This window comes from Papaver somniferum, chromosome 3, assembly GCF_003573695.1.
Source record: "Papaver somniferum cultivar HN1 chromosome 3, ASM357369v1, whole genome shotgun sequence".
In the NCBI taxonomy this organism is placed as follows: Eukaryota; Viridiplantae; Streptophyta; class Magnoliopsida; order Ranunculales; family Papaveraceae; genus Papaver; species Papaver somniferum.
This window is the reverse complement of record NC_039360.1, coordinates 110,071,162-110,081,977: the sequence shown is the minus strand read 5'-3', so window position 1 is coordinate 110,081,977 and position 10,816 is coordinate 110,071,162. Positions and strand designations below refer to the sequence as shown.

The 10,816-nt window shown below is 38.0% G+C and overlaps 1 protein-coding gene across 2 annotated transcripts; it reads right to left on the bottom strand.

Annotated features, from left to right (window-relative positions):
- Nucleotides 1-6,560: 6,560 nt before the first annotated feature.
- Nucleotides 6,561-10,584, bottom strand: LOC113357064 (proline-rich receptor-like protein kinase PERK7). 2 transcript variants are annotated; one of them, XM_026600329.1, is made up of 9 exons: nucleotides 10,418-10,584; nucleotides 9,076-9,742; nucleotides 8,457-8,990; nucleotides 8,124-8,210; nucleotides 7,938-8,008; nucleotides 7,760-7,836; nucleotides 7,513-7,660; nucleotides 7,251-7,412; nucleotides 6,561-7,141 (listed from the first exon to the last, which is right to left on the bottom strand). In XM_026600329.1, exons 2-9 carry the CDS (start codon nucleotides 9,659-9,661, stop codon nucleotides 6,875-6,877), a joined length of 1,932 nt encoding a protein of 643 aa, XP_026456114.1. In that variant the 5' UTR covers nucleotides 9,662-9,742; nucleotides 10,418-10,584; the 3' UTR covers nucleotides 6,561-6,874. The 2 variants fall into 2 exon arrangements, with proteins under 2 accessions (XP_026456114.1, XP_026456113.1); XM_026600328.1 differs by lacking the exon at nucleotides 10,418-10,584 and adding an exon at nucleotides 10,245-10,393 and having other exon boundaries at nucleotides 6,571-7,141.
- Nucleotides 10,585-10,816: the final 232 nt, after the last annotated feature.

The window sequence follows — 10,816 nt, the reverse complement described above, 5'->3', positions numbered from 1 at the left end:
ATGTGAGTTCGACAAAGGCTCTTCTGTTTTTCTCAATAAACTCCTTCGTCAGGTTCTTAGATCTATCTTATTCTCAACTGCCAAAGGTAATTGTTAAGATTTTGCAATCAATATTTTTAATCACAAGGAATTGTATTGATGCTGATCTACACAACTAATCAATCCAATCTACCACAAGGATAAACCGATTATAGTTGGATCCTCTATACCGAAACAAGTATTGTGCACACCAAAGATTATGAACCCCAAATCAGAAATCTTCAATATCTTCTTTGTCTTCAAATCTTCTTAGATCTTCAATAAACGCCTGCACACAACAACTTGAATCTCTTGTGATCAATCACGCACAGAACGGAGTCTGTTAACAATGGATTATCACAAGACATCTTTAGATCTACAAACAGTCTAAAGATCCCTGTAGAAACTTCGATCTAGTTTGAGTGAATCTTATATCAGAAGAGAAGATTCTCAAGCATAAACAAACTAGGTGCAATCAAAGTTCAACCACCGTTAGTCAATCAAATCAATCGAAGTACAAGATAAACCGCAATTATCTAGTTTCCCACCAACGGTACTAATAGAGCTTCTCAATCCCAAAGAAGACTTTAAACTGAGTGGTCGTAAGAGATTTCGCCTAATTAGGTTACTCTCCTCTCCGAATAGGCGGCTTCACCTGTAACAACACAACCGAGGAAATTTGCTGTCACGAAGGATTAGTTTGCTAGAAATGCAAAATTCAAGTATTTATAGACAAGGAAGTTTGGACACCAAGGGATTTCCAAAACCGAAAATATTCTCAAGATATGCAATATATTCCAAATTTGGTTTCCATAATTCCTGGAAATGCTCTGTCCAAAATAATGACTGAAAATCTCTTTGGAAAATCTTCAATTAGTAAATGCACATTACTAATTCTCATTTAACTAAAATAAAATTAAAAACCTTAATTAAAAGATTCTTAACTTATTTATGTTTCGATCCTGGGATTTTCTTCCTTTAGCTATTATGGAATAACTGTGAACAATTAAAGATAAGCGTTACATCACATGTTCAAAGTATGTCGACATCCTTACTTTGTAAGTCCTCTTTCATACTTACAACCTTGAAACCGATTTGCTACACTTCCAAACAAGTTTAGAATTTGTTCATCTGACTTTAAAGAACTATGTGATTGATCAAGAACACTCAATCACAAATCATGGGTTTAACGGTTCTACTAAAACAAGTTTCGGTTCGGCCTCCATGTGAGTACTGTGCATAGTCACACTAGATTTCCGAAATTCGGTTGACTAGGTACTAGGATCGGTTCCCCACATATATATGGTGTCTAACTTGAATGTGTTGCACATGTCCATAGGATCGGTTCCCCTTTGCCTAAAAATGTGTTGCACATGTCTATAGGATCGGTTCCCCTTTCTGCTAAAACATGCTGCACCTCAGACAAGGATCGATTCCACTTTGTGATGTGTTGCACCTCTTACTAGGATCGGTTCCCCTTTACCCAGATTCAGTCATACACAAAATCACAAACTCGATCATACCATCTCAGGTGATTACTTAAGATCGGTTTCACTAATAAAAGTCATACCAATACATAAGTCAGGCCTTTGTGAATAGTTTTACCAAGAACACAAACAAGTCATAGAAAATCTCATAGAAAATCTCCAACTAGCAAATGCACATTACTAATTTTCATTTTCCAAAAATAAAATTAAAAATCTTAGATAAAAGATTCTCAATTTATTTTATTCGATCCGAGATTTTCTTCCTTTAACTATTAAGGAATAACCTTGAACAATTAAAGATATGCGTTGCTGCACATGTTCAAAGTATGTCGACATATTTACTTTGTAAATCCTCTTTCATACTTACAATCTTGAAACCGATTTGCCACACTTCCAAACAAGTTTAGAATTGGTTCATCTGACTTTCAAGAACACTCAATCACTAAACATGGGTTTCACGGTTCTACAAAAACAAGTTTCGGTTCTACCTCCATGTGAGTACTTTGCATAGTCACGCTTGTTACCAAAATTCGGTTGACTAGGTACTAGGATCGGTTCCCCACATATATATTGTGTCTAACTTGTACTTGTTGCACATGTCCATAGGATCGGTTCCCCTTTTCCTAAAAATGTGTTGCACATGTCCATAGGATCGGTTCCCCTTTCCACTAAAAACTTGATGCACCTCATACAAGGATCCATTCCCCTTTGTGATAGGTTGCACCTCTTATTAGGATCGACTCCCCTTTACCCAGAGTCGGTCATACCAATAACACTAAATTGATCATACCATCTCAGGTGATTACTTAAATCGGTTTCACTAATAAAAGTCATACCAATACAAAAGTCAGGCCTTTGTGAATAGTTTTACCAAGAACATAAACAAGTCACGAGCGGTTATACTAATCACACATATTGTTAGTTCAAAAGATATGCAATGAAAAACAATACCAATAATGCCTGGCGATTTCTCTTTCGATTCACTAAACAAGTTCATGAATTTACTTCCTTAAAACAAATGTAAAACATTGTTTCCTAGGATGAAATCTTCACCTTATACCCATACATAATCACAATAGCATTCAAACGATTATGTCGATGTCTTATCTACAAAGTTTAATGGTTAAGCAATAAACCTCGTATTGTATCCCTTAATACTATGTCTATCTAGAGTGTTCATGCTTCGCAGTTTTGTTTTCAATATGCACGACTTGAAAGATACATTAGGGAATGAAACAGTTCAAGTCAAATATCACTAACCTCAAGTGGAAGGATGATGTTGTCGTTGTAGATTCTTACTTCTTCACTTCTTCAAGTCTTCGCAATACTTGTAATGTCTCATATCCTAATACTTTCAAGATAACCTATACGAAGTTGACTCTAGTACATAATCAAGCGACTCTTTAAATGAGTTTTGATTCACTAAAATATGAAAACCAAACTTGACATACCAACTCTTGGTGGGTTCAACCGAGCTATGCTCTAACACTTAGTGAATATCCCCTCTTGTGACATGATTGATGTTTCATAAATGTCGAGTCTGCAAGGCAAACGTGTATTTAATTGTTCAATTATTGACTCGACTAGACATGAATCTTATCCTTGATGAGTCGAGCATAATGAACGGATGTGGTATGCTCTGAGACTCGTGGATTGAGCACACGGTGTCTGCTGAGACAGAATAATGGAAAGATATTGAGTCTTGATGAATTGTTATCAGTTGAGCAAGAATAATGCACATACATTGAGTCTTGATGGATTGTGATACATCATTTTACCAGTTGAGGTAATAATGATGTTTTGAAAACTAGAATCGACGAGCGTCCAATGAGATTTCTCGATCATGGACTTGTTGATAGGAAATGTTATTGAGCACTTGTTTGCGTCATGGGTTTTCGAGGAAGAAAGATTAAAATGGTCGACTGACGAACCAAATATTGGTTGATGAACCAATGAAATATTAATAGATGGATAGTGGAATTCTCAAGTGTTGATAGTTGAATCAACATTAGGAATATTGCTCGGCCGAGCAATTAAATATTGATAGTTGAATCAATATTGGTAGAAGTGAGTTCTGAACCCAGTTGATTGTGTATTTTTCTAACTTAAGCAATTTAGTATTGATAGATGAGCAAAGCAAATATTGCTCGTCTGAGCAAATATTGCTCGATTAATGAATTATTGGTAACAAGACCAAATAAAATATTAATTAAACATACTAGTAACTGGCCCGAATATTGTATGATTAATTATAATGTTGATTGTTGGATCAACATAAAATTATTAGTGTTTGGACCTGTTCAGAATTATGCTTTGCAGAGCATTTGGTTTGAAACCCTAATTTTGTTTGATTGTTGATCGATGGATGATTTACTGAAAATCAACCATGAGTGAGATAAGGACCGGATACATGAGATGATGGGACGACCATGCAGCGCCCAGATGCTCGAATGAGCATGCACCACAATCCTTTGTAGACCCGTTGGTGAAAGGATGATTAAATGCTCGTTTAATCATTATTAAAATAGTGCTCGTCTAAGTATTAGGTGGTAAAACCTAAATATGGAGAGACGAGGGACCGACCAAGGGGTATGAAACCGTCCTTGGAGGTCGTGGAACCAGCTGATAGTCGATGGATCAAATTCCAAGTAGTTGGGAAAGAGTTTGAACCCAATATAAATTGTAGAAGACTAATTAGGTCAAAATCATCAAATGTGTGGGACCGGCTCTTGCAAGCCAAAGGGGAGCCCCTGCCGACCAAGGTGGCATGCCCGTGTCACCATGTTGCTCGTGGCTCAATTCTGATAATTTTGATATTTTCTGGTGTGCGTTAGAGCAATATTTTGGATTTTCAGAAGAGTTTGATCTTGACTGAAACTCTCAATTTTGCTTGAACTTAGCAAAACAATTCTTAAAAAAACTTAGCAAAAAAATCTCAGTTTTATTTGAATGAGCAAGTAGGACTTTGCTCGAGCGACCAATATTTTAAGAACATTAAAATAATGATACTTTAATATTTTCTGTGAGAAGCCCGGACGGTCATGTGACCATTTGACTTTTTGGAAGTTTGAGCAATATTGGAGAAATATGGAAAAATTAAGTTTTTGCTCAAACGAGGGAATTTGATGAAATGAGAGAAGAAATAATAATAAAATACGGAATTAGGGAGGTGTGGGACCGGCCACGGCCAAGGCATCGTCGACAGATGGACCCGGTCCCGTGACGATCTTCCCTATCTTATATTATTATTTTTCATCCTTATGTGAAGAAATATGGAGAAACTATTAGTTTTGCTCAAACGAGGAAGTTTGCTCAAACAAGGGAGTTTCAAGAGATGAGGAAAATAAAATAATAAAATAAGGTGAAAAATAAAAGGGAAAGAATGTCGTCGTGGCCGGTGAGCCCGGTCCCGTGCACCTCTTATTTATTTTTCTTTATTATTTCCCTTTCCTATTTTGCATAGGGTTCCTCGTTCTTCCATATTTTTGAATGCTCGTTTATGCATTTAGGTGCTCGTTCGTGCATTATTGTTAAGTACACTCGCACCGTTTTCTTGGGGCTTACTCGGTGGTGGCCCAGATGCCCGAAAAATGAATATTTATTACTAATCCATGGGATTCAGCTGACAAAAGACATGAAATGGAGTAATGAGATAAAATAGATTATTTTCTAGGGATTCAATTGATGAATGTTGCGTCAGAATTAATATATATGAATGGCTCTATACTAGCATGCAATATGTCTAGGAGCGTTATGTTTATTCGAGAATCGAGGTATGATATAGTAGAGACATCATACTCGTTCTGAATATTAGTTATGTATAGTCAGGCAACACCGAGACATCCTGAAGACGTTAACGCTCTATACTAGCATGCAATATGTCTAGGAGTTGTCCAATCACTATGGATTCTATATAGAAATGTTGATGAAATATGCGAAGTATTGAAAGCTCAGTTGAGGGGCTTTAAGGATCACATATTCATGCATGCTCTGAGAGGTTGTACACTCAGGAAGATATTGTGAAATGGGCTTTCACAAATCCTAAAATATGAGTTTCACATACGTGTCTGAAGCCGTGCAGAAATATGCAAAGTCATGATTTTACGATTTTAGCCTTTGTTGAAAATCCACCATCAACACGGCCCAAGGATTCTTATTATATTTCTGCAGGTAGGAAACACCACTTTACTATGGATGCCCTTGTCAAAAACTCACCATCAATAATGGTTATTCAGAAAAGGAATACTTTCGGACTTATCGCGTTGTAGTCTTTTCCCTTACTCAAGGTTTTATCCCACGGTTTTCCCTTGTCAAGGTTTTAACGAGGCAACATATGCAAGTTCAACTCTTTTCTAAGGTTTCTTAATATTCTACTCTTTTTTCCTTAGTTCAAATTTTGTTCCTCTGGATTTTCTTGGTGAGGTTTTAATGAGGCAATAGACTTATATACGGTCGTCATCAGGGAGAGAACTACATCTGAAATATTATATGTGAAGCGCTACATATGAAGCATTAATATTGGACCGCACAATGGGGAGTGTTGTAGGGCCTTGGGCCCATGTATGTGCGGCTCATATAGATGTAACCAGGGTGTACCTCATAGTCTATATATAGAGGCTTAAACCTATGTAATATGTAACTTATCTCTCTATTGAATAAGAGTTTTCCTTCTTCTAGTTGTACTTCAACATAAAATAATATGTAAACCCAGTGCAAGAATACGAAATAAATTTTCGGACTCCAAAATCAAATCTTGACCATTCAGCGGTCATACATAACAAATAATGAAGGTTGACCGTCGGGTATGTATCAGCACTTGCCAGATCATTCCACCGTATTTTACCAAATTTTATCCAACGAATACGAACGGTTTTTATCCAAACCAATGAGAGAATGCGATTACGATAACCATGGGAAGGAGAGTAAGCTCCATCAACCCTGATTTTAGTCTGGAACAAGGATGGTATTGAGTTTTTAGGTTGTTGATATTATTTAACAAATATATACATGAAATTTTAAAATGAATTGCTCCACTTCCAGGGAACGTTGGGAATATATGTCAAAATTAGGTCTAATCTCACACCAATAGGTAATCATCGTAAACATATATAAAGAGAGATACATTGCTCAAATAAAACTTAAACCCAAATTCCAAGAGTACCACCCACCTTAACTTCAAATTAAACAACAAAAAGTACCACCCACCTTAACTTCAAATTTAACAACAATTGAAGAAGAAAAAGAAAAAGAGAAAGAAAACATTACATAGTAAACCCATGCTTAATCCCTTCCCTTTTCAAGCATCCATAGGAATTTCTAACCAAAAAGGACTGATTTTCTTAATCAAGCATGGCGGACTAACAGTATAATCAAGGCGTAACAATGCGATCTCTCATTTCTCGAGAGTCGGCGCTCGACGACGCTTGGTGATTCCCGGAATCACTAGTATGTGCGAATTCTGAACTGGTCCCTAATTCCTGGCTTGCCAATGCAGTTTTCCTGAAGTTCTTCATGTCTGTATTGTACATACTCGTGTCATACTCTGAGCTCCCAGAGCTAAACATTGAGCTCTGTCCAGGTCTCACTCCCTCGTTCAGATCCTCTAGCGACACATCACCTTCCAATGCACGTACAATCTGCTCGACATAGTTTTTATGATATTTCAAATCCGAGACATTTTAATGGAACATAAATATTATGTAAATCGGATCATATATTATCTGTACGAATTAATTGTCAACGAACCTGACTCATTTTGGGGCGTCTCCTGGCAGAATGACGAATACATGCGGCAGCACATGCTACCATGCGTGCCATCTCACTAGGGCTGTAATTGTTCTCCAAACGTGGATCAACCAACTCCTCAAAGTTACCATCCCCAAGGGCACGAGTCAGTATAGGCCTAGCCTGTTCCAACATGTAAATAAGGAAGAATTAAGAGTAATATTATGAAGCAGAACGAGCAAGAAAGCTAATTTCAGCAGTATTTAAGTATCATTTTTCCTACCCAGTCTACTAAGCTATCCTCCATGTACGTATTACTGGTATCGACAGGACGTTTTCCGGTAATCAGTTCCAAAAGCATAATGCCATAGGAGAAGACATCAGATTTCTCGGTTAGTTTTCCACTCGATGCGTATTCAGGAGCCAAGTACCTGCGTTGTAGAAGAAAAAAGGACAATCTCAGTATCCATATCTCCATGGAAATTCATGTTAACTTGCCAAACACATATACTTAAGGAAGTTTCCGTTACCCGAATGTACCCATGACACGCGTCGACACATGAGTATATGTGTCCGAAGACAACTTAGCCAGTCCGAAATCTGCAACCTGCTTGTTTTTTTGTCGTGTCATTATATGAATGATCCAAAGAACAACTAAAGTTTTAAAACAAAGACTTTTTTTCTTGCTGAAATCTTTCGTTCACATACCATTGCCTCAAAATTATCATCGATGAGAATATTGGCAGCCTTAATGTCACGGTGGATGATCCGAGGATGACCTGGTAATACAATCGCACAGCACATGTAAGTTTTAGCTAAGCAGTATAAAAAAAACGCCAGAAGAAGGAAGTAACAGAAAGAAGCAGCGCAAACAGAAGGTATGAAGTTGCTTACAATCCTCATGGAGGTACGCCAGTCCTTTAGCCGAACCCAGTGCAATATTGAGCCTCTTAGCCCAGTCCATGACGGGACAACTCTTTCCTGTTATTAACAACCATTCAAAAGAGCTCTGAAGTTAGGTAATTTCTTTTTTGCTTACACAGTACACACCTCTTGGCTAATTTTCCAAGTGTTATCATGTTTTCATTGCAAGAAACACAACCAAAACCTCTTAGCTCATTCCTGCTTCTGTTGTGATTTTCTTTCTCAAAGGTACAAACAAACATGCGCGATGGGCTGCATTTTATAGGCAAGGTACGGAGGAGGAGGATGATGGAGAATACGTACCGTAGAGATGATATTCCAAGGTTTTATTTGGAACGAATTCGTAAACCAACATTCGTTGTCCACCAGCAATACAATATCCAACAAGTGACACCAAATGACGATGATGGACACGACTAATGATCTCGACCTCTGCTTGGAACTCTCTCTCTCCTTGTCCGCTACCTGACTTGAGGCTCTTAACTGCTATGACTGTACCATTAGGCAAGATCCCTTTGTGCACATACCCGAACCCACCTTGACCTAACAAGTTTTCTTGAGAGAACCCATTCGTTGCCGACTCCAACTCATTGTAGGTGAAGGTGCTCTTGTTAAACCCTAATGCGAGGCTCGGAGATGGAGGTGGTAGAACAGGTAGGCGTGGACCTGAAGAGAAATTTGAACTCATTTCACTACTGTGGGGAGGCCATCCGCGGCCACCCGGTGGAGGCATTCCTTGCCCAGGTGGCGGGCCTTTGTAACCATGGTCTGCCGATGGCGGACCGTTTTGCCAATTTTGCTGAGGTTGATTTTGTGAGCTTTGATAATAGTCACTACCTGCACGATAAAACATAGATTACACGATGATGAGGAAAACATCCAGCAAAAATTAGCCCAAATGTGGAATTCGAAAACCATGTACCTTTGCGAGAGGGGTCCATATAGTATTGCATGGGATCGTGTCTTCTCTTCTTTTTCTTCTTACAGCAAGACACGAGAATGATTGCCAAAAGAAGTAGAACCACCACACCAGCCGTGACTCCAATTATAAGTGGTAATTTAGCATTGATATCATTGTTAATATTCGATGGAGGTGATGAATCTGAGTCATCCGAAGATGTAGGCGTTTTGTGGTACGATGGTGTATGAGGTGGAGGTGGTGATAATGCTTTATTAGAAGATGGTGGTGGTGGTGGTGGTGGTGGAGGTGGTGGTGAGTTATTGTTGTTGTTGTTGTCGTTGTTATTATCATCACTTGAAGGAGGTGGTGGCGACTTATCGTTGCCTTTATCATCACTTGATGGAGGTGGTGGTGATTTATTGTTATTGTTGTCGTCATTGGATGGCGGTGGGGCGTTATTAGATGGTGAATCTTTAGGTGGTGGTGATGCCTCATCCGGTGAAGGTGGTGGTGGTGGAGATGAATCGGGTGGAGGAGGTGATTTATCATTTGAGGATGACGAATTATCTGAGGATGGCGATTGAGCAGTCACAGAGGACGAAGACATTTTGCTAATGAAACGTAATGTTCTTCGATACTCCACCCTTCCGTAACTGCTCGCCTGATTATGACCTTCAATTGAGAATCTCTAAAACACACATAGCCACAAAATTTGCATGAAGTATAAGCAAAAAGAAGAAAAAAAATGTGCCACAAAATTTGCATTGAAATATAAGCAAAAGAAGCAAAAAAATAAAATAAAAAATAAAATAAAATAATAGTGCATTGCTCAAACATGTAAAAGGAAACGCCAAACAAAAATGTGCATGGGCAAAAATTCTCCATATTTGTGTTCATTAGTTGCCTATTATTCGTAAAGTTACTGGGTGGTGATACAAGTGACCTGAATTCGAAACTCGTCAGCATCAAATTCTCCACCGATCAGGAAAAAAAAATCCCTTATTATTGGAGGTCATTATCTAAGGGTTTCCATTCGAATCCACGTACGTAACTTTCATGATTCAACTCCTTATTTACTGAAAACAAAACATAAACACAAACACAAACATGCACGAAAAAAAACACAAATGCACACATAGAAAGATTATGCATGCACATGGTCTACGAAACAAATTGCAAATATAACCCACCGGGAAAAATGACTCCCAAGTTTTACATTTCTATGTTGTTTTCTTTGAAGGGGTGAAGATTCATATAAGATTGATGTAATCTCTCTCTACCATCCTAATTAAGCAGTGATCATAACATCTAGTTTAAAAACGAAAGAAACACATATGGAATCAAAGAGGAGGGAGGTATGTACCTGTGTATTAGAAGAGAAGGTAAGAAAAGTTGAAGTTTGAAAGGAGGAAGAGATGGTTAGTAAACGAGATTGGATGACAAGCAGAAAGGGGAGCCCTTCCTTTCCCCAAGTCACGCTTCCTCCAAAGGAGGGAACATTTACAAAATACTGTTTTGTAAAAAAAAAAACTTAATGCCCACAAAAGGCGCTACTTTTTCTTTTACTAAAAACTCTATTCTCTGAATCTGTGTTTCGCTTTCTTACTCTATTTTTTTTTTCTTGCTACTTTCTTGTCCTTGTTGTCTTTGCCACCTTTACTTGTGGAAGTTGTAGTTTGTTACTTGTTTTACCTATTCTTGGCCTGTAATTTTTCCATTGCTCTCTCATATTTCTCCACATTTTAAGACCAAACAACTCAAT